At 40.7% G+C, this 26,846-nt stretch overlaps 4 protein-coding genes across 14 annotated transcripts in view; 3 read left to right on the top strand and 1 right to left on the bottom strand.

The window, feature by feature from the left end:
• Positions 1 to 19,922, top strand: part of CFAP70 (cilia and flagella associated protein 70) — an 83,750-nt gene extending 63,828 nt beyond the window's left edge. For 5 of the 6 annotated variants that reach the window (XM_025284744.3, XM_025284739.3, XM_044942253.2 and 2 more), the window contains 5 exons: positions 1,715 to 1,804; positions 6,471 to 6,572; positions 11,044 to 11,091; positions 12,387 to 14,226; positions 19,791 to 19,922. In XM_025284744.3, coding sequence (XP_025140529.2) covers positions 1,715 to 1,804; positions 6,471 to 6,572; positions 11,044 to 11,091; positions 12,387 to 12,467 — 321 coding nt within the window. In that variant the 3' untranslated portion in view covers positions 12,468 to 14,226; positions 19,791 to 19,922. Of the gene's footprint in view, positions 1 to 1,714; positions 1,805 to 6,470; positions 6,573 to 11,043; positions 11,092 to 12,386; positions 14,227 to 14,892; positions 15,019 to 19,790 lie in introns of those variants that run through there. The other variant, XM_025284741.3, reaches the window with a different exon arrangement.
• On the top strand, positions 14,087 to 15,880 carry MRPS16 (mitochondrial ribosomal protein S16). Its single transcript, XM_006060606.3, has 3 exons — positions 14,087 to 14,226; positions 14,893 to 15,153; positions 15,638 to 15,880. Exons 1-3 carry the CDS (start codon positions 14,214 to 14,216, stop codon positions 15,769 to 15,771), a joined length of 408 nt encoding a protein of 135 aa, XP_006060668.1. The 5' UTR covers positions 14,087 to 14,213; the 3' UTR covers positions 15,772 to 15,880.
• DNAJC9 (DnaJ heat shock protein family (Hsp40) member C9) lies at positions 18,977 to 24,878 on the top strand. The gene is made up of 5 exons (XM_006060605.3): positions 18,977 to 19,621; positions 19,791 to 19,931; positions 20,553 to 20,807; positions 22,982 to 23,068; positions 23,480 to 24,878. The coding sequence occupies exons 1-5, from the start codon at positions 19,322 to 19,324 to the stop codon at positions 23,597 to 23,599; spliced, it is 903 nt and encodes a 300-aa protein (XP_006060667.1). The 5' UTR covers positions 18,977 to 19,321; the 3' UTR covers positions 23,600 to 24,878.
• FAM149B1 (family with sequence similarity 149 member B1) overlaps positions 24,781 to 26,846 on the bottom strand; it is a 50,060-nt gene continuing 47,994 nt past the window's right edge. For 5 of the 6 annotated variants that reach the window (XM_025284746.3, XM_006060602.4, XM_025284747.3 and 2 more), the window contains one exon: positions 24,781 to 26,068. In XM_025284746.3, the coding sequence (XP_025140531.1) occupies positions 25,916 to 26,068 (153 nt within the window). In that variant the 3' untranslated portion in view covers positions 24,781 to 25,915. The remainder of the gene's footprint in view (positions 26,069 to 26,846) is intronic. The other variant, XR_003109078.2, reaches the window with a different exon arrangement.

The following is a 26,846-nucleotide window of genomic DNA, read 5'->3' as shown; positions in this document are numbered from 1 at the left end:
CAAAGTACTGGAGTTTCAGCTTCAGCATCAGTCCTTCCAATAAATATTCTGCAAAAAAACATTTATAAAGGATATCCTGCTTTGTAATAAAATAAAAATACTGTGAAAAAAATACTGAGAAAAAACATTTACAAAGGATACCCTGCTAAAGGACTGCCATCCAGAATATACAAAGAACTCTTAAAACTGAACAATAAGAACATTAAGAACAACAGTTCTTTAAGAAAACAATATTTAAGAAAAGGGCCAAAGACCTTAACAAACAAAATACAGATGAAATACAAAAGAAGGAAGGGACCTGCCTGATGGTCCAGTACTTACGACTCCATGCTTCCACTGGAGGGGTGCAGATTTGATCCCTGGTCAGGGGACTAAGATCCTGCATGCCACACAGTGCGGCCAAAAAATTTAATGAAAGAAGACATACAGATGGAAAACAAACACATGAAAAGATGCTCCACATCATCTATCATTAAGGAAATAAAAATTAAAACAGTAACGAACCTGGGGAAGGAAATGGCAACCCACTCCAGTATTCCTGCCTGGAGAATCCCATGGATGGAGGAGCCTGGTGGGCTACAGTCCACGGGGTCGCAAAGAGTCGGACATGACTGAGCGACTTAACTTTCAACAAGCATACAAAATGTGTTGTATGAAAGTAGGGAGACATGCTAATTAAAATTAAAACATCATTAAAAAAAATAAAACAGTAACGAAATATAACTATACACCAAAATCTGGCACATTGACATTGCCAAATGCTGCTAAGGATGTGGGAGCAACAGGAATTCTCTTTCATTGCTGGTGTGCAATGCAAAATGATATAGCTACTTTGTAAGACAGTTTGGCAATTCCTAACAAAATCAAAAATATTTTTACCCTATGATCAGCAGTTATGCTCCTTATATTTACATAACAAAGTTGAAAACTCATCTCCACACCAAAACCTGCACATGGATGCTCATAGTAGCTTTATTCATAATGGCCAAAACTTGGATACAACCAAGATGTTTTTCAGTAGGTGAATGGATAAATAATCTGTGGTATAGCCAGATAATAGAATGTTATGCAGTGCTAAAAAGCTATCAAGCTGTCAGTCTATGAAAAAACATAAAAGGAGCCTTAAATGCTTGTTATTTAGTGAAAAAATCAAATGTGCACAAGCTAGGTGGTGCATGATTCCAACTGTATGATATTCTGGAAGAGGTAAAACCATGGTGACAGTAAAGGTGTCAGTGATTTCCGGGGACTGGAGGAAGGAGAGTGATGAATAGATGAAGCATAGAGGGTTTTAAGGGCAGTGAACATACTTTAATGATGGAAAAATGTCACCCGTTTGTCCAAACCCATATAATGTACAACACCAAGAGTGTACCCTGAGGAAAACCGTGGACTTTAGGTGATGATGATACGTCAGTGTAGGTTCATTAGTTGTAACAAAGATAGCCCTCTGGTGGAGGATATTGCTAATGGGAGAGCCTATGCATGTGTGGGGACTGGGGGTAATTGGAAAATCTCTGTATTTTCAGTTTTGCTGTGAACATAAAACTTCCCTTAAAAAGTTGTAATGTGAGTCCTTAATAATCCAAGGACTCATCTAACTTAGACTGGTGTGGAGTGTTAATACAATTACAGAAGCCCCATGATTATTCTGGCAACGCAGTATTTAAAGCTTCTAGAGAAACAACAGCTTAGTGGTGCTTTCTTTCTACAGTATGAAAAGGCAAAGAAAACCTACTTGCAAGCCTGTAAGAGATCACCTTCATGCCTTACCTGGCTTGGACTGGGAATCGCCTGTTATCGGGTAAGAGTATGAGGTATTGAGACTAGCCTGTGCATACAGCTGACCTTGACTCCTTGGCCTTTCAGGCATCTGTGGGGTTTGAATGATGGTGGGAAGGCTATCAGGGCAATCTTCTCTAATAAAAAGCTGCTCTTCAAAGCTGTTCAGTAGAAAACTGAAGTTCAATCTGAACTACAAAAATAAAATGTTCTTTAAAAATCTCACAAAAACTAGAGTGTGAAGCTATATAATAAAAAAAAAATTAATGTTATTTGGTACATAAGCTCATAATTTTATGATGTTACCTGTAAGAGAAAAGTGATAATAGGATGTGAAGAATCTACTCAATTAAAGAAGCTAATTGATACTTATTAAGATCTGTGGCCCTTCTATATTCAGGAAAAGTTGCTACAGCTTCTGGTAGATCTTCTGTTCCTCTGCCACTAAAACTCTTTAGTCACCCTTCCCTCCTTTCCTCCAATCTTTGAAAGAGGCATGCATTCTCCTGTTCTGGTCTAACTCCTTCATGTGTGTTTGTGGTCTTTCTGTCTCCTTTTCTCCTAATCCCTTACTTTATTAATATTTTCTTTTTTTTTTATTTACATCGTTAAGCTTTCCTTCTCAATCAGCTCTTTCCATGTACTTTCCTCCTTCTTCAACAACAACAACAACAACCTCCCTGGCTGTTACCCTTAACCAAAAGGGTGTTTATGTGCCTTGACTCCTATCCATCATTGCTGTTTTATTTTTTAAATCATAAAAGTAAAATATGATCATTATAGAAAATATAGATGAGACACAATATGAAGAAAACATGAAAGTATTCTTAATCCCACCACTGATGATAACCAATGATGTTAACATTTGAATGCATTTTCCTCCAGTCTTTTTTGGTACATATATGGTGCTAGTGGTAGAGAAACTGCCTGCCAGTGCAGGAGACGTAAGAGACACAGGTTTGATCCCTGGGTTGGGAAGATCCCCTGGAGGAGGGCATGGCAACGCACTCCACTATTCTTGCTTGGAGAATCCCATGGACAGAGGAGCCTGGTGGGCTATAGTCCATGGGGTCGCAAATAGTTGGACGTGACTGAAGTGACTTAGCATGGAAGTAATTTTAATGTATAAGATTGTAAATAATATATTTGCTGCTTTGTAATCTTTTTTCTACTTGACAATATAGAACTGGTACTTTCTCACATCATCAAATAGTCTAAAACATGAATTTTGATAACTGTGTAGTAGTCCCTGGTTTGGATGAATAAGTAAGATTACCATGTAATTTATCATATAAACCTGGACACTTTTAAGAATGTAAAGGGCAATATTAATAATTACACTGGGATATAGCCAACTGAGACATGTGATCACTTATATAGAAGCCGTATGCCGTCTGTTCCACCTTCCCAGAAAGGATGTAAAACAACTGTTGGTGTTAAAAACCAAACAGCACTTTTGAAAGTACAAGAAACCAGCTATATAAACTAGTCAGCATAAATCATGCTTCTGTTTGTTTTAAGTAGCATAAAAATATTTTTATCAATATAGAAATTCAGAAAAACTTGTGTTAAGCCCTACTGCTAAGATGTCCAAGTAATCTCTGCCCCCAATGAGTGTTTCAGTCATAGTTATACTGTATCTATGTGTGGGTATATCACAATTTACTTGACCAGCCACTTAGTATTGGACTTGTCATTAGTTTCTACAATTATTATAAATAAAGCAGGAATAAACATTCTTAGACATAAATCTCTGTGCTTAATTGTTATTTCCTTAGGATATATTCATAGAGAATGTATAAAAATGTTAGTATTTATACTGTCAACTCATGTTCTAGAAAGGCTATATACTGATTTTTACTCTGCCAGGTATGAGAATCCATTTTACTGTTAACTTCATCAACAGTGGGCATTATCATTTGCCAATTTGATATGTATCTTTTTTTCTTGGCTGTGCTGCACAGATTGTAGGATCTTAATTCCCTGACCAGGGATTAAACCTGGGCCCTTAGCAGTGACAGCATGGAGTCCTAACCACTGGACCACTGGGGAATCCCAATATGTATCTTAATTTACATTTTCATCACTAAAGAAGTTGAAATCATGTGATACAAGTATTTCTTTACTTGTGAATTATATGTTCATTTCCTAGGTTGCATTTACCCTTCACTTCCTTGAAATTAGATGTATAACCCTAACACTTGGCTGAAACTTCTCTGACAAGGACCACATATAACTACCTAATTGCCAAATGCAATAGACTCTTAGATGAATACTCTGTGACACTTAACCTGTTGACTGCTAACTTCTTGAAGCCCTCTCCTCCATTGACTTCCACAAGGGTGTCCTTCTCAGCCATTTTGCTGACTCCTGGTCTTTTACCCACCGTTAATTGTTGGGTCCTCCTGGGTTCTATAGCCAGCTCTTCTTCTGTCACCCTATTTCTTCTTACTTCTAAGAAATATCATCCACCCCAGTGGGCTTAACTACCGCTTGTGCCCCAGTGAATTCTAAAGTTTCAGTTCCTAACACTTTCATGTTCTGCCCCTTATGTCAAACAGCTCCCTTTGGTGGTCCCCTAGACACCTCATAATGTACATATCCAAAGTATAACCTAACTTGTCTCTGAAGGATTCTCTCTTTCCTTAAGCCTGTAAGTTCCCCTTTATTCCCTGTCTTAGTGAATGGGACTAAATGAACTCTGTCAACCAAGCCGGAAACTTACAAGCTCTCCTAGTCTACTTCCATTACTTCCAATTAGGCATCGAATATCCTATTAATTTTGTCTCCTAAACGTCTCTCGAGTCTGTTCTCTCCTCTCATCCTACTTTTGCTGCTTGAATTCAAGCTTTATCCCCTTTACTTGCTAGGCTGGCCTCCTGTCCTCCCTCAATTCATCTGCTGTGTTGTTATCAAAGTGGTCTTTAAAATATGCAGATACCTATTACTTCCCTATTTAAACCCTTCAATACTACTCCTTGTTTCAGAATAATAATCAGATTTTTTTTTTGAATGATCTGGTCTCTCCCGAACTCTTTCAGTGTTATCACTTCCTCTGTTCTCTTTCTCTCTCACCTTATTTCTCTCTCCCCCACCCATCTCTTCTCCAGCCACACAGGTTTATTAAGAGTTTCCTGAGCATGCCATTCTCTCCGAAGCCTCCATGCTTCTGTATATGAAATTCCTCTTACCTGGAATACCTTGAAATATAGCTAACAAACTCTTATTTATTCGTCGAGATTGACTTCAGCAATGTTTCTTCTCTGAAGCCATCCTTTACTCTCAGGAAGAACTATTCCTATGTCCCTCCACTAAATTATACACACATACATGTATATGTGTGTGTGTGTGTGCTTGTTTTGTTTCAAAACTCTTCATGTGTTTGAGTTTTCATTTTGTCTTAATTTTTTATATATTTGTCATTAAAGGGCAAAGGTTGTATTTTTTTCTTTTGTATTTGAGGACAAAGGTTGTATTTTTTTTCTTTTGTTCAAATTATCTAGCATACTGCCTGGCACAGAGTAAAGCCTTGGCAAGTATAGGTTGATTAAATAATTAATATCTCCAAGACATTTAAAGTGTGGGAAAATGTATGGGCATTTTTGAAAGGCCGTTGTTCATATTGTCTTGGGCCTAGAAACCCATTATCATCTTTTATAAAACAGGAAAATGAACAGCAGTTTTACTAGGGAGAGAGAAGTATTTTAATCCTTTCCTTAGGTGGCCTTTTGGAAGATTTTACAAAGCAAACTCACCATATTAGGAGCAACAATGATATCCATGTGCCCAGAGCTCAGGGAGCACCCTAGAATCTCTGAATATTTTATAGATTGCTCAGGATTGTGCTATCAGTAACTGATGTTAGGGGAAAGAGGAGCTTTCTGACCAATAGTAATTTGACAGACTAATAGGACTTTGACTTAAGAAAGGGATACATGATGTAAATAAAACAACTACAGATGTATCTGACATCCCATTGTGTACAGGGAAATCACTGAATGATGCATATATGATAGTGAATACTTTTGGTTTTTCCAACCCTGGCACCTGAAGCCCCATGGGGCATGGAAGCCATGACGGGCCTGCTGTAGAGAGAGGGAAGAAAAGGTGTATAAATTGAGAGCCCAGCAGACAGGGCTCCAGATTCGCCTACCTGATTTTTTTTTTCAGTAGTATTTTTTTCTGCGTGTTCCTTATTTACTTACTTACTTATTTTTGGCCACATGTGGTCTTAGCGGCAGCATGTGGAATCTTTGTTGTGGCATGTGGGATCTTTGCAGCACATGGGCTCTTCCTCGTGGAAGCATGCTTCTCTCTAGTTGTGGTAAGAGGGCTCAGTTGTCTCATGGCATGTGGGATCTTAGTCCCCCAGCAGGAATCGAACCCACATCCCCTGCACTGAAAGGTGAATTCTTAACCAGTAGACCACCAGGGAAGTCCCCTGCCTGACTTTTTAATCAAAGCAGTTCTACTTTTAACTCGTTCATATATTGGAACACCATCACAAAAGATTTTGTTTGAACAATGATTTCTGTTGCTAAATTTTTTTTTAAGTTGAAAATTATTAGTATGGATCACACATACACCAGTTCTATTTGGACATAGCATTTTCAGCCAAACAGACTCTAGCTGGCTTAAGTGGAAATTACTCTGACTTAACAAATCACGTATCTTCTTTTCCTTTCAAGCTGGAGGAGCTCACAGAGGCTGAGGATGCTCTCTCCGAAGCCAATGCTTTGAACAACTACAATGCTGAAGTGTGGGCATATCTGGCTCTGGTCTGCCTGAAAGTGAGTGTTTATTATCATTACACAGTGTCCTTGGGCAGAGAGGTGAGGGGCCAAGTAAAGAAAGGGATAGTGGGAAGGCCATCAATTCATGATAGTTGAGGTTTGATGAGCTTAGATTTGGTCATTATATTGATGATGAAGGAGGGCCCATGTCTGGGAAGCTTCTCTTTAGAATGTGCCTGAAAATTATATGTTTAGGTGTGTTTGTCTGGAAAAGATGTTCTAAAAATAGAAGTAAGGCACTTGGATTTGGTGGTCTCAGGTGAGTGGTAAAGGGCGTGGACTGGAATTGACCACCAGTGGGGGTTTCAGGTGGAGTGGGCTCCGTGCGACATTTTTGAGCTGCTCATCAGGCCCAACCCCAAGCCACAGAAACCAAGCCCAGCCCAATGTGTGCCCTTGCCCCAAGATCAAGGAGCATGTACAGATCAGGTCATGGTCTGGGGTTGTAGTTAGGAGATGTGCAAGAGTTATGCAGTGGGATGGCAGATTAGACTTGGGGAAGAGAGTTTCTCCTTCTGCCCTCCTTAGCACCCCTCTCATGTTTAGGACTTCAAGTCTGGGAATTGTATAGTCACTCCATTTATGCTCTGGATCTACCAAATGTAGTATATGGTCTATAAAAGCTATATAAAAATCCAGTGATTAAAAAAAAGGCAAAGTAGCCTATAAGGATATAGACATAAATGAATTACCAACAACAGGAACAACAGACATCTCTGATAGACTGAAGCTATTTTCCCCAAAAGTCCTATCATTTAAAACATGTACCCAAGGCTGTGAAGCATTCTTCTTTGTAATTGTCTCTGACATTTTTCTCTGAGAGCAGAATTCAGATAGATAATTTAGCTATTTAGAAAGATATGTTAGATACTTACCTGAGTTCTTACCTCAGCTCTGCCAAACTAATCAGGAAAGGCATGGTGTTTATATTTTAAATGTATTTAGTTATATTTAATGACCTGAGTTCCTGTTTCATTAAAGTAGTTTTCATTTAAGGGAATTAAAAATGTGAGTGATATTGTATCAGAATGTAACAAGGTCAGATACCAGCAAAGGAGAATCTCTTATAGTGTTTCTGAATCATTCCTTCCTGTTGAACTGCTGGCTAAGGGTGGAAATTTGTGATAGCTGCTTTACCTGTAGGAAATAACCCTCTCATAATTAAAATAACTTGTTTCAATAACTTGCACATTAGCCTAAGATTCAAATTGGGAATGATGAGAGTGGCCCTTAATTTTTTGTTGGCCAACATAACACAGAACCAACAGGGGATATTGTGATTATAAGAGAAACTAACAAAATAAAAATGATTGAATTTTCTCTTTGGAGTAAATATCAGTATGAGGAATACCTGAGTTCTTACCCCAGCTCTGCCACAACTAGCTGTGGGATCCTGGACAATTTATTTAAACTTGCTGGGCCTCAGTTTCTTCATCTATAAGCTAAAATGCAAGATTTCAATACACTTTGCTCAGAAACTGATTCATAAAATATGGAAAAAATTAAGGATATGTAAGTACAGGAGACAGGGATCAAGACCATTCCCATGGAAAAGAAATGCAAAAAAAGGAAAATAGCTGTCTGAGGAGGCCTTACAAATAGCTGTGAAAAGAAGAAAAGCGAAAAGCAAAGGAGAAAAGGAAAGATATAAGCATCTGAATGCAGAGTTCCAAAGAATAGCAAAGAGATAAGAAAGCCTTCCTCAGCAATCAATGCAAAGAAATAGAGGAAAACAACAGAATGGGAAAGACTAGAGATCTCTTCAAGAGAATTAGAGATACCAAGGGAACATTTCATGCAAAGATGGGCTTGATAAAGGACAGAAATGGTATGGACCTAACAGAAGCAGAAGATATTAAGAAGAGGTGGCAAGAATACACAGAAGAACTGTACAAAAAAGATCTTCACGACCAAGATAATCACGATGGTGTGATCACTCATCTAGAGCCAGACATCCTGGAATGTGAAGTCAAGTGGGCCTTAGAAAGCATCACTATGAACAAAGCTACTGGAGGTGATGGAATTCCAGTGGAGCTATTTCAAATCTTGGAAGACGATGCTGTGAAAGTGCTGCAATATGCCAGCAAATTTGGAAAACTCAGTAGTGACCACAGGACTGAAAAAGGTCAGTTTTCATTCCAATCCCAAAGAAAGGCAATGCCAAAGAATGCTCAAACTACCACACAATTGCACTCATCTCACATGCTAGTAAAGTAATGCTCAAAATTCTCCAAGCCAGGCTTCACCAATACATCAACCGTGAACTTCCAGATGTTCAAGCTGGTTTTAGAAAAGGCAGAGGAACCAGAGATCAAATTGCCAACATCCGCTGGATCATAGAAAAAGCAACAGGGTTCCAGAAAAACATCTATTTCTGCTGTATTGACTATGCCAAAGCCTCTAACTGTTTGGATCACAACAAACTGGAAAATTCTGCAAGAGATGGGAATACCAGACCACCTGACCTGCCTCTTGAGAAACCTATATGCAGGTCAGGAAGCAACAGTTAGAACTGGACATGGAACAACAGACTGGTTCCAAATAGGAAAAGGAGTACGTCAAGGCTGTATATTGTCACCCTGCTTATTTAACTTATATGCAGAGTACATCATGAGAAACACTGGGCTGGAGGAAGCACAAGGTGAAATCAAGATTGCTGGGAGAAATATCAATAACTTCAGATATGCAGATGACACCACCCTTATGGCAGAAAGCAAAGAAAAACTAAAGAGCCTCTTGATGAACGTGAAAGAGGAGAGTGAAAAAGTTGGCTTAAAGCTCAACATTCAGAAAACTAAGACCATAGATCTGGTTCCATCACTTCATGGCAAATAGATGGGGAAACAGTGGAAGCCGTGTCAGACTTTATTTTTTGGGGCTCCAAAATCACTGCAGATGGTGATTGCAGCCATGAAATTAAAAGACGCTTACTCCTTGGAAGGAAAGTTACAACCAACCTAGACAGAATATTAAAAAGCAGAGACATTACTTTGCCAACAAAGGTCCATCTAGTCAAGGCTGTGGTTTTTCCAGTGGTCATGTATGGATGTGAGAGTTGGACTGTGAAGAAAGCTGAGGGCCGAAGAATTGATGGTTTTGAACTGTGGTGTTGGAGAAGACTCTTGAGAGTCCCTTGGACTGCAAGGAGATCCAACCAGTCCATCCTAAAGGAGATCAGTCCTGGGTGTTCATTGGAAGGACTGATGTTGAAGCTGAAACTCCAGTACTTTGGCTACCTGATGCAAAGAGCTGACTCATTTGAAAAGACCCTGATGTTGGGAAAGATTGAGGGCAGAAGAAGAAGGGGATGACAGAGGATGAGGTGGTTGGATGCATCACTGACTCAATGGACATGAGTTTGGGTAGGCTCCGGGAGTTGGTGTTGGACAAGGTGGCCGGGTGTGCTGCGGTTCATGGGGTTGCAAAGAGTTGGACACAACCGAGTGACTGAACTGAATTGAACTGACAATATACAGCCTTGACATATTCCTTTCCCAATCTGGAACCAGTCTGTTGTTCCATGTCCAGTTCTAACTGTTTCTTCTTGACCTGCATAAGATTTCTCAGGAGGCAGGTCAGGTGGTCTGGTATTCCCATCTCTTTCAGAATTTTCCATAGTTTATTGTGATCCACACCGTCAAAGGTTTGGCATCATCAATAAAGCAGAAATAGATGTTTTTCGAGAACTCTCTCTCATGCTTTTTCGATGATCCAACAGATGCTGAGTGAAGTCTATTAGTGAAGTCATATTATTCTCATTTAAGTCTTACATGAGTACTTCATACAAGAAATAACTAGGAGAAGTAGTGTTCTCCCTTCATATCCAGATCTACATGCAAGTAATGCCAGTATCTGCTTCTTCCAGTTCATTGAGATGGGATAAATTTTTGCAGTTCAAAACTTGGACTCTGGAGCCAGGCTGTATTAAAACCTGGCTCCCCCATTTACTAGCTTCATAACCCTGGCAAGTTATTTATCTTCTCTGTGCCAGACTTCTCTAACTGTAAACTGGGAATTATAAATAATAGTGGCATGTAAATAATATGCAATATAAATGTAAATAATAGTGATATATATGAAAGTAAAGCACTTTAAAAGTGTAAGTGATTAAAACAATGTAAACTACAAAGCAAGTGCTGCTATGTGTGTTAACTAATATTAACAGAATAGCTTCAATACTGAGAGGAACAAATGACTTATGGTGCTTTCAGGGAAAAAAAAAAAAAAAGGCCAAGTTGTCTTTCAGCTATTTGAAATGGAGGAGGAATATATATATATTTATTTATAAGTATATATTATATTTACTATCTGGTTTCCCACCACCTTTCATTTTCCTGCTTCCGCTCTTCATTCAGAGGTTCTTAAGAGGCTGTGGAGTCTGCTGCTTTAGGCAGCAGTGGCGGCAGTGTGCCTTCTCCTTTGGATGACTCTGCTATGTCATCATCACTAAATTGTGCTGTTTTTTCAGGCTGGACGGCAACTGGAAGCTGAGCAGGCCTACAAGTACACGATGAAGGTATGATGCAGATACCTTTGCTATTTGTAGTATACTGCTGTTGGGAATGCTAGGAGGAAGGTGCTGGCTTAATTCAGGACTTGACTTCACAGCATTTCATGATACGAAGATTTTTCTAGAGGACTTTCTTACCATCTTTGCCATAACCCACATATTACCATGGGAGATCTTTTTTTTAACCCTCCACGGGCCTCATTATCCTCACATACAAAATGAAGGTGTTCTTCTAGTCCAGCAGTCAGCAAATTTTTCTGTAAAGGGCAGAACAGGATTTGTGGGCCGCATGGTCTCTCTGGTAGCTACCACACTGTGCCCTTGAGGTGCAAAAGCAGCTACAGGCAATGTGCAAACAAATGAGCACAGCTGTATTTCGAATAAAACTTTACTTACAAAAACAGGCAGCAGGCTGGATTTGGCTCATGAGCTATTGCTTATGAATCCCTGGTCTAGTCTATCAGTTATGATTGCAAATAATGTGACTTGGAAGCCAGTGGCTTAAACAAATTACGAGTTTTATTTTTTCTCATCTAATGAAAAGTCCAGAACATACTGGTACCACAGCTCCACAGTGTTAACAGAAACCCAACCTCTTTCTTTCTCCTTCACCCGTCATAACATGAAGTTCCCAGCCCTCATAGTTGCAAGACAGCCATTGTACCTCAAGCTATCACATGCATATTTCAAGTATAGTAAAGATCAAAGCAGGCAAAGGACAAAAGGGCCGCATTAGCTATTTCACCTCCCTGTAAAGAGATGTGACTTTAGCTTATATTTCATTGATCACAACTGAAATTATTGCTAGCTGCAAGGGAAACTCTGTCGCTTTTTAGTTGCCTACATTGCTGCCCTGAAAAGAAATGAAGATTTTGTTAGTAAAAGAAGAGAGTGGATTTGTAGGCAACTAGATGTATCCATTACACATTGAGATTTTAAAATTAAATTCAAATCTAATGATTTTGATTCCTATGTATTTTATTCCTGTCTCTCACATGCCAAGAATATATTTGGGTATTAGGGTAAATTTTTAAAAAATAAACTTTTTTTTTTTACACACAAAAAAATGCACAAATTGTGAGCATTCATACCATGTAAATTTTTGTAAAGTGAACACTTCCATGTAACCAGCACATGTTCTGAGGACTTTTTAATGGAGTTACCATGAAACAGAGAATATAGGAAGAGCCAATTCCAACCTGAGGAACTATGTTCTTTAGCTGTGGCCCCACAAATAAGGAGTGTCCACATAGCTATGTCAGGGGTGACGTATGTGTTCTTCCCTTCTACCTCTTACACAGTTAAAATTGAAAGATGAGAATCTGCTTGCAGAGCTCCACATGGTTCAGGAGACGGTTGGCTTTGGAAATCCATCTTTCTGACATCCTTCTACCTGAAGAATTTTCTGTATGGGATGCTGAGCCCCTTTCTTTCCGAGAGAAATTAAACCCTGGATGTTTTACCAGAATAAAGACTGGGGATAAAGAAAGAAAGGATCATCAATATAACTGATACCCATTCATTTATTTCCATTGTTTTACTGAATGGCTATTGTTACTGGATGTTTCACTGTTTGACAGTTAACTGGATGGCAATAAAAAAAAAAATCTAAATAAAAAACTCAGAATTCATCAGTTATGGTATGCTGAGATATACATAAGAATATAACTATTTGTGTGTGTGTGTATAAGTAAGGTATAGTATGTTCATTATTAGTTTCAGGTGAAAGCTTATCAGAATTACTCCTGTAGGAAGTCAACTGCTAAGATCTGTGACCAGGTTCACTTACTGGAACTTAGGAATTAAGGCATCATTTTCTAAGGTGGGTGGAAAGGAAGAATGCTGTGCTGGGTCACTGCATTAGGACAAAGAGCACATGAGTTGTGCCCAGATCTAACAGTGAACAGAAGGGCTGAATCTAGTGGTCTTTGCTTACAGTATCTTCATGGATGTAAATCACAAGGGCTCCATGAAGGATCCATTACTCTATAACAGATATAAAACTCCTCACAATTGAGGCTGTTATTCTAGGGCTAGAAATGACAAAGGAACCATACCTCACCCTTGTCCTCTTGGATCAGTGCACAGCAAAACCAAAGATAAAGGCTTCCTGTCTTTATTTTTTAAAGGAGGACACAGAGAATAAGAGGGACATGGAAAAACAGGAGGGGAAGTGAGAGGCACATTGGTAAACACAGGATAAAATCAACTCTACATTCATTTATAGTTCTTCTCTAGTCTCAGCCCTAATGCTACCTCTTTTATGAAGTCTTCCTGAGGAATTACTAGGTTCACCATCTCTTCTGCTCACCCCAGGACTGTGTACTGACCACCCCTAGGTACTCTGATGTAACCTCACCGTCTCTCCCCGCCGGCCCACAACCGCCCACCCCGCCACCTCCCGCCACGACTGTCAGCTGCCTAGGGGCAAGGACAGCCCTCTTTCATCTTTGCGTTCTCTGGCACTGCGCCTAGGCCGTAACTGGTGCTCGGAAAACATTTGCTGGAAGGATGGATGGTGGCCTTCTCTGCTGGTCTCAAAGCGGTAAAGAATCTGCCGCAATACGTAAGACCCGGGTTTGATTCCTGGGTCAGGAAGATCCCCTTGAGGAAGGAATGACAACCCACTCCAGTATTCTTGCCTGGGAAATCCCATGGACCCAGGAGCCTGGCGGGCTACGACGCATAGGGTCGCGCAAAGAGTCGGACACGGCTGAGTGAATAACACTTTCACTTCACCCCTTTCCGCGATTCTCCCAGTATTCTTCCCTCGGACAGAGACCCACAGGGCAGTGAGGGCCGGAGATCCCACCGGGCTCGGCTCGCAGAGCATTCGCAAGTTGTACCGCTCCTTCTTCGTGGCAGTTAAGACACCTTAGAGCTCTCCGTGTTGTGTTACGGAAGTGCAGAGACGGGACCGGAAGAGGCGGGGCGAGTGGACCATTCGCTTCCGGTACCAAGGTGCCTGGGCTGGAGTGGCGGAGAGTTGAAGTCAGGGGTTCTTCAGCGTTGAGCCTTCTGGTGGGTTGTCCGCGCAGCCGGAGGCCGTAGAGCGGATTCGCTCCGGCTCCGGGAAGCTCCGAGGCGTCGCAACTGGCGCATAGGCCCCGGGGCCCGCCGGCTGCGCCATGGTCCAGCTCAGTGAGTGCTGGGGTCCTCGGGAGACCTTCCGGGCGGTCGTGGGGATAAGAGGGAGTGTGGACTGACTGGAGCTGCGCTCTCCTAGACGAGCTAGAGACAGTCCGTACCTGAAACTGCACACGTTTGATTCTGCCCTCAGTGGTTTTCTTGTTCGCTTTTAAAGTTTTCGCTGAACTCCTATGAGATAAATGGCGTTCATTTTACAGATGAGGCAGCTGGGCTTCAGCTTGTTCCAGAGACAGTAAATAGCAGGCCTGTGTTGAGTGCGTTGGGTATAGCTGGAGTGTTTAAGAAGAGTTTCACAAAGAAAGGGTTTCTGAGTCAGACTGACAAGAATTGGTTGAAAGGAAGGACATTTTGGGTTTCCCTGGTGGCTCAGAGGTAAAGAATCTGCCTGCAGTGCAGGAGACCCGGGTTCTATTTCTAGATCGGGAAGATACCCTGGTGGAGGGCACAGGCAACCCACTCCAATAGTCTGCCTAGAGAATCCCATGGACAGAGGAGCCTGGCTGGCTGCAGTCCATAGGGTCGTACAGAGTTGGACACGACTAAAGCGACTAAGCAGCAGCAGCAAGGACATTTCAGTGGATGAAGGGGGTTGTCTCATTTCATTTTCTGCATTTTGTGCACTCGATTTTTGTGTCTTAACCATTTATTTGTCTACAGCTACTGTCCTTTGCAAGGCCTACCGTGGAGGCCACTTAACCATCCGCCTTGCGCTTGGTGGCTGTACCAACAGGCCTTTCTACCGCATCGTGGCTGCTCACAACAAGTGTCCCAGGGATGGCCGTTTCGTAGAGCAGCTGGGCTCCTATGATCCAATGCCCAACAGTCATGGGGAGAAACTCGTTGCTCTCAACCTGGACCGGATCCGGCATTGGATTGGCTGTGGAGCCCACCTGTCAAAGCCTGTGGAAAAGCTTCTGGGTAACTCAGCTAGCTTACCTCTTTGAGGGGATTTTAAATTGAAGTCATTTCCAAGATGATGAGAATTAAGAATGATTTTCACTATCTCCAGGCTAATCAGGACTGGAGGGAGAACTGAAATTGATCTAGTTGCCAGTTGAAATCTGGAGATTCCTTTTGTAGAGACTTCATGAGACCTTTTGGATGACTGAGATTTTATGCTAAAAAAAAAAATGGGAATGGTGTGTCTTGCATGACTGTCAGTTGATCATTTTTTCAAGTAAGGAAAATAGTGTTAAGAAGTAGACAACATCCATTGTGACCTTGCAGTAAATGGAAGGAAGGGAGCTGGGGGAAGAGGTAAAAACATTTTGGCAAGTGAGGAATTTGTTTTCAATCTTTGTCTTGGATCAAATCTCCGCTAGACTTCAGTTCAGTGAGACTAAGTTCCCAGGTAAACATTAGTTTGTATTGTTATAATGAATGAAAATCCTGTTACTTTTAGGTCTTTCTGGCTTTTTCCCTCTGCACCCGATGGTGATCACAAATGCTGAGAGGCTGCGACGGAAACGGGCACAAGAAGTCCTCTTAGCAGCTCAGAAAACAGATACAGAGGCTACAGAAACAAAAGAGAACTGACTTCAGTGAACGTAGCAGTGGAAACAAACTTGAAGTCCTCTTAAAATACTTGTGCAGAACACTTAGTTTTATTATATTTAGAGGTCAATAAATGGAATTTTTTAAGTCATCCATGATCATCTGGCCTGATCTGAACAGAGCCCAGGGAGAAGTTTGTTCTTGACCGACATAAAGCTGGTTATAGATACTAATTAATTCTTTCAGTCTTCTTCAGGGGAAAGACAGTGGCTGTGGGGTAGGTTGGACTCTAGGTCCCCTGGGCAACTTTATAGCCTACTACCTTCCAAGATTTCCCTGTTTCAAAGTCCCCAACCAGCATGTCTGTGTCCTCTCCAAGTATTTCCTTCTTTAATCATTTATGGTCATCCCACCAACTCAAGAATACAATTACTTCACTTGCTGTTTTTGTAATTGTAGATTTACATTGTCTTGTCAACACACAATTTCAAATTTACAAAGGTAGTTTGTTACATGCTTTTAGGCTCTAATAATCTACTTTTTTAAAAGAAAGAATAACTGGAAGAAAGTAAAGTACCTATGTACAACTTCCATGCAAGGTTATTTGTGAGAATTATAAGGTATCATGAAATTAGGTAGGATTGTCTCCAGTTTATCAGTGGGGAAGCTGAGGTTCAGAAGTAGAAACTCGGTCAAGGCCACATAGTTTTAGTATTGGGCAGAACAGAGTCAGACCCCAATGTTCCTGCCTGGAGAGCCCTTTCCAACATGTTATGTCTGTAGTGGGGGTAGTGAGTAAAGATAAAGGGCTTTTCAAAAGTCCACTTTAAAAGTCAATGACAAAATTAGGTTGAGGAATCATGGTTTGTTAAATGACTGGTTGTGTCCCCCTAAAGCCTGTTATCTGTTCCACCATAACTGCAGCAGGGTTAGATGGCTTTAGTCGTCACACTGAATAATATAAATTTCATAATCTGGTATAAAACTAAAATATGGGAGATTTATAGAGGAGATTCTAAAGCCCTATTGTTGTACCAACCTATTCTCAGTTTTATATTCTAATTGCCAGCCACCTCAAACTCAGGTCATCAAGGCTCTCTGAGTTGTCACTGGATGGCCTCCACTTGCTTTGGGGAGGATTTAAAGGCAGGACAGGCAGAAAGCAACTGACTTTATGGGAGTTTGATCTTGAAGGTAGGAAAAAGAAATGCTTTGAAAACCCATTTCAAAGTTTAAAGGAGAACAGCCTACGCTGGAGAGTTTGAGGTCTTTGGAGAAACCTTAACTGGGAGAGTAGAAGAGAATGTTGGAGAAGGCAATGGCACCCCACTCCAGTACTCTTGCCTGGGAAGTCCCATGGATGGAGGAGCCTGATAGGCTGCAGTCCATGGGGTCGCAAAGAGTTGGACGTGACTGAGCGACTTCACTTTTACTTTTCACTTTCATGCATCGGAGAAGGAAATGGCAACCTACTCCAGTGTTCTTGCCTGGAGAATCCCAGGGACGGGGGAGCCCCGTGGGCTGCCGTCTATGGGATCGCACAGAGTCGGACACGACTGAAGTGACTTAGCAGCAGCAGCAGAGGAGAATGTAATTCTGGAAAGTATTGACCAATGAAGGGAACTGATGTGAAATAGGTATTATTTTGAGCTGTTGAATTTCTGCCAATTTGCATATTCACTTTGTACCCTGGTCTATCTTTTATTTAAGACACACATATGGAAACTTTTCTGTGTAAGCTCATCCTCTCCCTGATTTCCAAAGTTTCCTCTAGTCCTACTCTTGCTTTGGATTTCCAGGCCCAGATTTTTCACCAATTCTTGGATGATTGCATCTGTCTGTCTTGCCACCATCTCAAATCCAACAAGCTCAAACCCACATCTGCACTTTAGAAAGCCTTTGTTTCTAAAGCTTATATTTTTATCAAGATGGGGGTTTGGATCATGTTATCTCCACCAAAGTGGAAGGTGATTCAGGAACTGGAAGGTGAATGGAAATGATTCTGTAATAAATGTCAAATCTAGAAGTTCTATCAATTAGAGAATTTTTAGAAGACTGGTATTTTGTGCTTTTTGTTTAATGTAGGTTTTTAAAATTGCAGGGCTCAAGGGAAAGTCCCTGCCTAGCAGTCCCAACTTGTTGTTCAGTCACTCAGTCGTGTCCAACTCTTCACGACCTCATGGACTGTAGCATGCCTATTCTTCACTATCTCCCGGAGTTTGCTCAAACTCATGTCTATTGAGTCGATGCAATCCAACCATCTCATCCTGTTGTCCCCTTCTCTTCATGCCCTCCGTCTTTCTCAGCATTGGGGTCTTTTCCAATTAGTCGGCTCTTCACATCAGGTGGTCAAATTATTGGTGCTTCAGCATCAGTCCTTCCAATGAATTTTCAGGGTTAATTTCCTTTAGGATTGACTGGTTTGATCACTGTGCTGTCCAAGGGACTCTCGAGTCTTCTCCAGCACTACAGTTTGAACGTATCAATTCTTCAGCACTTAGCTTTTTTAATACTGTCTAGGTTTGTCATAACTTTTCTTCGAAGGAGCAAGCGTCTTCTAGTTGTATGGCTACAGTCACCATCTGCAGTGATTTTGGAGCCAAAGAAAAAGTAAGTCACTGTTTCTATCTTTTCCCTATTTGCCATGAAGTGATGAGACTGAATGTCCTATCTTGGTTTTTTGAACGTTGAGTTTTAAGCCAGCTTTCTCACTCTCTTTCACCCTCATCAAGAGACTCTTTAGTTCTTCACTTTCTGCTATTAGGGTGGTGTTATCTACATATCTGAGGTTTTTGATATTTCTCCCTGCAATCCTGATTCCAGCTTGTGATACATCCAGCCCAGCATTTCGCATGATTTATTCTGCATATAAGTTAAATAAGAAGGGTGACAATTTACAGTCTTGACTGACTCCTTTCCCAATTTGGAACCAGCCCATTGTTCCACGTCTGGTTCTAACTATTGCTTCTTGTAGTAGTGTAGTTAATCGCTCAGTTGTGCTGACTCTGCCACCCCATGGACTGTAACAGCCTGCCAGGCCCCTCCGTTCAGTCCATGGAATTCTCCAGGCAGGAATACAGGAGTTGGGTTGCCATTCCTGTCTCCAGTGGATCTTCCCCACTGGGGGATCGAACCCAGGTCTCCTCCATTGCAGGCCGATTCACCGTCTGAGCTACAGGGAAGCCCATACAGGTTTCTCAGGAGGCAGGTAAGGTTGTCTGGTATTCCCATCTCTTTTAAGAATTTTCCACAATCTGTTGTGATTACCAAATTTAAACCACATGAGATTGCCAAATGCTAATGTTTCGCTGTTTTTTACTGGAAAAAAAGGCAAAAAGAAACCAGCGCTAGGTTCAACCTAATATGAACGTTTACACTGTTGCATAAACTGATCTGGGACATTGGGGAAAAGGTAGGGATGATATTTTCAGAGTAAGGGGAGGACGTCCGGGGCTGAGAGAACTTGTGTAAGGAGATTCCGGTGATAGGAGACTCACTGCCTCAATCCTGGCAGTCCCCAGCTTGGCCACACCCCCATTTCTCAACGGCCGTAAAGTGCGGCGTCGTGGCCCCGCCTCTTCCGGCGCCTCTTATGACGCTAGCGCCTCGGGCTTTTTGCGCGGGAAAAGGTAGGCGCTCTAGATCTCTATTCTGTGTAGCTGGGTCAGGTGTTTTCGCTGAACCCGCCGCCCCCTTCGCACCGCTGCCGGCCATGGGGCTTCTGGAACTGTGCGAAGAACTATTCGGCACCGCCGACCTTTACCAAGTATTGGGCGTGCGGCGCGAGGCCTCAGACAGCGAGGTCCGACGCGGCTATCACAAGGTGTCCCTGCAGGTGCACCCGGATCGGGTGGGCGAGGGCGACAAAGAAGACGCCACCCGCCGCTTCCAGGTGCGCTAGACTATCCACGGCCGTCCGGGCTTCCCTCCGTCTTATGACCGCCCGGCCTCTCCTGGGGTGGAGTGAGCCGAGCCTGGCCTGGCGTTTTCTAATCTTTATTTCTCGCGGCGCGGTTTCAGTGAGAGGCGGAAGGGTGATTTTAGTGTACTCTTTCCCGCAGATCCTTGGAAAGGTCTACTCCGTTCTGAGTGATAAAGAACAGAGAACATTATACGATGAACAGGGAACAGTGGACGAGGATTCTGATGTGCTCAGCCAAGACCGGGACTGGGAGGCCTATTGGAGATTACTCTTTAAAAAGGTAAAGAACTCTGGAGATTTTCTTGTGACCGTTCCCATTTCTCATTCAATAAACCTTTAAGACCTTGTGTTTTGTGTTGTTAAGAATGAGGATTTTTTATTTGGTCTCTAAATATTAATAATAAACTCACAGACAACACAGACATGCCTTAGGAGAGACCCACTTCTTTGAAGGGCAGATTTATCTAACCGTTCTGTTGAACCATGTATATATGTGTGTTATAACACATGCACGTACATTCATAGATACACACACTTACTGAAATGGGCCTTTAACTGTTGGTGTAGAGTGTAGTGAAAGGGGGACATTAAATTTTTTTATAATATGTGCTTTATTTTACAAAGCCAGGTGTAAGCCCCAAGTATTTTTCTGGATCTCACCTTTGGAAACTTCACTTAAATTTTTCTGGTGTGTAGCTTAGCAATTCTAAAGATTGGACTAGGGAGAACCCTAGAAAATCTTTAGCATAGAAAATTTGCTTCCTTGCAACAATTTCAATTCAAGCAGCTGTTGTATTTGGGGAGAAATATTTTGACACCTGAGTTAACTTTTTTCTTGTATTCCGATTACTTAAAATTAACTTTGAATCAAAGTTACAGCATGTGTCTCTCATTTGTTCAGATATCTCTGGAAGACATTCAGGCTTTTGAGAAGACATACAAAGGTTCTGAAGAAGAGCTGACTGATATTAAACAGGCCTATCTGGACTTTAAGGGTGACATGGATCAGATTATGGAGTCTGTGCTGTGTGTGCAATACACAGAAGAACCCAGGATAAGGCACATTATTCAACAAGCCATTGATGCTGGAGAGGTCCCATCCTATAATGCCTTTGTCAAAGAATCGAAGCAGAAGATGAATGCAAGGAAAAGGAGGGTAAGATTTTGAATGCCATTTACTACTTCCCAAAAGAATTTGAGGATATATATATAACAATGAAAATATATATAAGACTGCTGAAATAAAGATAAGGCTTAACTTCTTTTCTAGTTGCCATCTAACTTAATGAGCTCACTAAGAGAAACTTTTTCCCTACTCTGTTGTGCTCAAAAGGATTTTACTGCATGGATTAGATAATCAGTATCATTTGAAAGTAGCACTGAAATATTCTTCATATGGGCCAATTCTTTTAACCTTGCTGACGCATTCTAAGGCAATAAAGTAACAGAATCCAGATACCTAGGCTCCACATTCTCACTTGGTTAAGGGCTGAGAAGGTGACAGAGACTGTAGGACTATGTCTTATTAATTCAAATTCCTGTATTCTTGCCCAGTTTGATGGCAACCCATTCCAGTACTCTTACCTGGAAAATCACATGGAGGAGCCTGGTAGGCTCGTCCGTGGGGTTGCAAAGAGTTGGAGATGACTGAGTGACTTAACTCACTTCGATTCTTGAGTTGGACCCAGAATATACATTCAAAAAACAAAAAAACATGGGGAGATGGGGTGAGTGAAAAAAAGCAACAACAACCAAAAACCAGTTTATTTTGATAATGATAGATTTCCAAACACCCTTTGAGGTACACTTTTGTAGAGTATCAAGGATTGTGGTTTGTGTGTCCTTTTCACCCATATTAAACTGGGGGGTTGGTAAGGGGAAGGACGATGGCAAGGGAAAGGAGCTTAAGGACATCTGGGGTTCAGGAAGGAGCAGATTCAAGGTAACAAATACCTGTGCCTCTGGTCTTTAGGGGAAGACCGGACTGGTATTAAAGTCACTCTTGCCTCAGCCTGGCTTTCGTAATGGGAACTCTAGGGAGAGCAGATAGTGTAAGACTGTAGCTTTTTGGTGGGTACTTTATTTGTATGGCTGAATTGGAGGTGGAGTTAGGTCTGTGGCTTTTATGTAAAAAGATGCAGGAGAAACCTGACAAGCGTGTTGAGAGAAGTGGAATGTGTATCAAGATCATCACTTTGGCTTATAGGCTACATCTGTCTAGATTTCAAGCTGACAGTTTAGGTTGGCAACTTTTTTTAGGTGAAACTGAGCACAGCTGTGTTCAGTAACAGCCTATTAGCTTGAGAAACTTCCCTAGAGTTTGGGGGTGGAGTGGGGAATGGAATAGTTTTGACAAAGACTTCTGCAAATTTAGAGGAAAAAATAGTATTAAAAAAAATAAATTGATTTCAAGGACTGAAGTAGGCAGAGGAAACTCTTTATTAGAGTAACAAGGTCCTAACATATCATCATTCTCAGTATTAATAGTATTCATTGCTATTTAGAAAATTCTCTGGGGACTGGGGCCTCTCATAGTCTTAGGTATTGCCCTGGAGAATGAACTTACTAACCTTTCCCAAGGTATTCTTGTAGTAGTTTGGAATCAGTGCCCTAGTAAAATTTGGCAAGAGGAGGTGGCTTTGAAATCTGGTAAAGAAACGTTAAAACGGAATTTGTTAGAGTTTGTCCTAACTACTTAGGGGAAATTTTAAACCAGGGTTGCACTTTTGGCTACCACAAGTCACATGTAGTAAATTTGGTTTCCAGAGGAGGAATCTGAGGTGCCTGTGTCCTGGCAACATTTGAGGGCATCCTTGGTTAAGTGACCTTTCTTAGCTCTTCTAGCAGTTTGTTTTCCTTACTGTCCCCCTATGGTTTATGGAACCAAATGATCTGCTGCTGCTGCTGCTGCTGAGTCGCCTCAGTTGTGTCCAACTCTGTGCGACCCCATAGAGGGCAGCCCACTAGGCTCCTCCATCCCTGGGATTCTCCAGCCAAGAATACTGGAGTGGGTTGCCATTTCCTTCTCCAGTGCAAGAAAGTGAAAAGTCCAAGTGAAGTCGCTCAGTCGTGCCTGACTCTTAGTGACCCCATGGACTGCAGCCTACCAGGTTCCTCCATCCATGGGGTTTTCCAGGCGAGAGTACCGGAGTGGGGTGCCATTGCCTTCTCCGACTAATTGGAAAAAGAGGATCTACTGCTTGATTTTATCCTTTTAATTTATATAATCCTCAAATTGAAATGGTCTTAACAGATTTGCTTTTGGGAAAGAAGGTGTATTTTTAGTATTTGCTAGGTTGGCATTGTATCTCACATGAGTTTCTGTTTTAGGCTCAGGAAGAGGCTAAAGAAGCAGAAATGAGCAGGAAGGAGTTGGGGCTTGATGAAGGAGTGGATAACTTGAAAGCAGCCATTCAGGTAAACCGTCAGGTTGTCTGTGAAGCTTACCGCCATTTCTTCCAATTTCTGCTTCTTACTGCTAATATTTCTTTGGAGTTTATATAGTGTTGTAGGCATTTTGTTTTCATCTTTTAAGACATTCAGGTACCATACAGTCATCCTTTTAAAATGTACAATTCAGTGGTATAATTCAGTGGTTTTTTTAGTATATTATTGATCAGGTTTTACAATCATCAGTGGTTTTTTAGTATATTATTGATGAGGTTTTACAATCGTCAGCACTATCTAATTCTAGAACATCTTCATCACTCTAAACACTAGCAGTCACTCCCTATTCTCCCTTTCCACCAGCCCCTGGCAACTGCTAAATACTTTATTTCTGTGGACAGTCTTGAGTTTTGAAAGCTTGTGTTTTAACTTCTTAAACAGAGCAGACAAAAGGATCGGCAAAAGGAAATGGACAATTTTCTGGATCAGATGGAAGCAAAGTACTGCAAACCTTCCAAACGAGGAGGGAAAAAAACGACTCTCAAGAAAGAAAAGAAATAATGGAATATTCTCTTCAAAAGTCCATAGGTGTTAACTGATGCCTTTGTAGGCAAGGTACAGTCAAGATTTGAAGACAGAAGTCAACTCAACTCTTGAGAAAAGTTGTCTTTCAAGCCTAAATTATTTGGATCAACTATCTAAACCAAGTAGACTCTCTCAGCCTGGTCTTAGTATATCCTAGAAATATGCTGACGTTCTGTGAGGTCCTCCTCTGAAGGCATTTGGTGGTGATCACCGAGGGAGCGGGAGGGGGAATGCTTCCTGAGAGCACTCTTCTGTGTGTCTTTTGTATGAGGAACTATCTAGAATGCAGATCTGTCCCTACCACTTTTAGCAGTTGTTATTTTGCCATGTAGGAGTGAGCTTCAGGGTATCCAGTGGCATGTGTTTTTTAGGACATGTGCTCTACCTAGCCTTCGACACTTGCTGGGCATCTGTTTTCCAAATACTTGCCAGTTTGCTTTCAGTCTTAATGTTCTTGCATAGGTCCTCTCTTTTTTTTTTCCTCCTCAACCAAGTTTGGCACTCTTTGCTTGAGGTGTATAGGAGAAACAGGTGTTCAGATTACTTCAAGCACTTTTGTAAGAATTGTACAAGATTAAATAATCAAGTGAAAGATGACTGTTAAGTTCCCAGGGCTTTTTAAGTGATCCCAATATGATCATTTAAAAGATTAAATATACGAATGGTGCCTAGGATAAAGAAGAGAGAAGAAAAGTAGTTCTAGCCAGCATTGTAGCAGATAGCCTGGTTTAAGTTCCATAAAGAGATGCTGTAATCCTCTGTAACTGCTGAATGTCCTTAGAGTCAGGTTACTGAGCTTGTCAGAACTTGTTTCCTCATCTATAAAAGGGTGAGGCTAAATGACTTGTTAACTCTGACCTTGAAAGGCAAGCTGTCTTGATCCAGTGGTTTGTTATCATGTACTTATGGTATTGATTTGTGAGAATAGTACAGAGATTTTCATTTATATTTAGTAGAATTGGTATGAGTTCATTAGAATATATGAAAATTTTTTAGAGACTTCAACTTAAAATCTCTGATTTGTAAGCTAATATATTCAATACCATATGCATAAAACAAGCCTCCTGTTACTGAGATTCATGTACATAATTTATCTGAGGTAAGCATAAGACATGTTTTCAGTTTGTGATTACAAATAGGTTAAAAAATACTCTTAATTGTATTAAAAATACAGTTTAATGCAGGATGTCTGCTGTATCTGTCTTCATATGATAGTATTAGAACACTTTGAAACAATAAAATTATCCCAATTGATGATCATTTGAATTTATCAACTCTGAAGATTAATAGAAGATCTAAAACCAATATGATCATCAGAATTAAAATTCAACGAAATTAAATAAGTTTAAGCCATAGTTAAAACCATTGCTGCATTCATGAGTGCACTCGGGAAAGGTCCATGTGAAAATCAGAAGAATGTCAAATCAGAAAATCAGAAGAATGTCAAAGTTCTCTTCTTTTTCTCTAGTATATGTTTATACTAGACAGAACAGCAGGGTTTCAGGAATTTTAAGAAGTTGTGTCTTGCTGGCTCACTAACAGAAAGACTCTATAAATTTTTAAATTGCTTTTCTTAGACCTACAGGAGAAAATCTAGCAAGGCAGGTGTGATATTTGGGGCGGCGGGGGTTGTGGGGGGGGGGGGTAGGAAATGACCACTAAAGTACTTTGAGAAGAAAACAAGTGTAACCTGATGTCAGGCAGCTGTTGTAAGGCTGAATTGTCCTACCTGGGGAAAAAAAAAATTCATTATTTATTACATGGATTACTTTATACCAGTGCTCAACATTTATGTTTTTAGTTATTCATCCCTGCCATATATATCTGCCTATGGATTTGGACATCTAAGAGAAAACTTTAGGAATCACATCTGTTTGATGTAATTTTTTAAGGAACTGTCTCCTAAAAATGACTTAAAAGTGAGTACACCTCTCCAGAAATTAACACAAGTAATAATGTTAAAATAAACACAAGTAATTAAGCCAATAATAATGTTATCAAATGATTTTCTACATTTTGTGTACATGTAGTCTGATAGAATGCTGTAGTAATTGAACTGATCATTGTTAACAGACAACATGAGCAGTGATTTGGAGGAAATTATTCATTTGTTACATCTTTGGCTACAAACTTTACTGTCCAGTGAAGTGATTAACTTATGCTGAACAGAAGACAGTAATTGGAGATAGAAACAGTACCCATGTAGTCTTTGGCTGATACTGTTCTCAGTCTGTTGTACCAAAATAATTCACGAAGATGGTTTCAGGTTGTCTCTTGTATACAAGGTCTGCATCATGAGATGACTGAACATTGATTTGTGAAATCTTCCCATGTGTTCCCTGCAGCCCGAAGCAAGTTCTCCTCATTCGTGCTATAGTCCCTGCCTGGTTCTAGAGATTGGTCCACTTCTGTTTTGAGATTTTGTAGATCCATGTAACTGAGGACCTGAGAGACAAAGATGACATCATAGAGTAACATGAATAGACATTCTAGATTTGATCGTCTTGAGCTCCTATGTACAGACTTTTTTTGCTCCAATTATTAGACTCTAAATTTGGAGACTGTGGCTTGTACTAAAGCAATAAAAATCGCGTTTGCATATTTTATCATGTAAAAACAAACAAAATCTATGTAAGATGTGATGTAGTAACCTAATTTTAGAAAATAAGCACTAATTGAAAAGGAATAAAATGTGTTTCACTTAGCTAAACATTATACTAGTTATGCTTGACCATCAGCATGGCCAGATGTAATAACTGTAGCTCAGAGGCAGTAGCGCTTCCCTGAGGACTGATACAAGAACAGAATCTGCTGACGGCATTCAAAGACTACCAAAAGTTGCTACTAGGAACCTGAACTAAGAGAATTCACTTGAACTACAGAGACAATTTCAGGCAGATTACTTTTTAACATACTTGCTGATTAATCTGATTATTAACAGGAAACATTTCAACTGCCTGGTAATTCTAAATTTCACCTATAACATAAGGAAGAAATGACCTTGATGGTGAGAAGACCATTATAGGAAGAATTAAGACGTTCTTAAATTTTCTCCTATCGCTCCTATGAAAATAGAAACTATAGAATATAACTTAGAAGACAAAAAGTTAATGGGATAGAATCAGACTCCTCATGTCTTGACATTGTGAATTTCTTTTCTTATCTTGGCCTAGCAGTTTAACTGATTAGAGCAGTTTAATCCATAGCAATATAGGTTTTTGCC

The sequence above is a fragment of the Bubalus bubalis genome, chromosome 4 (assembly GCF_019923935.1).
Source record: "Bubalus bubalis isolate 160015118507 breed Murrah chromosome 4, NDDB_SH_1, whole genome shotgun sequence".
Taxonomy (NCBI): domain Eukaryota; kingdom Metazoa; phylum Chordata; class Mammalia; order Artiodactyla; family Bovidae; genus Bubalus; species Bubalus bubalis.
This window is presented reverse-complemented; position numbering and strand designations above follow the sequence as displayed.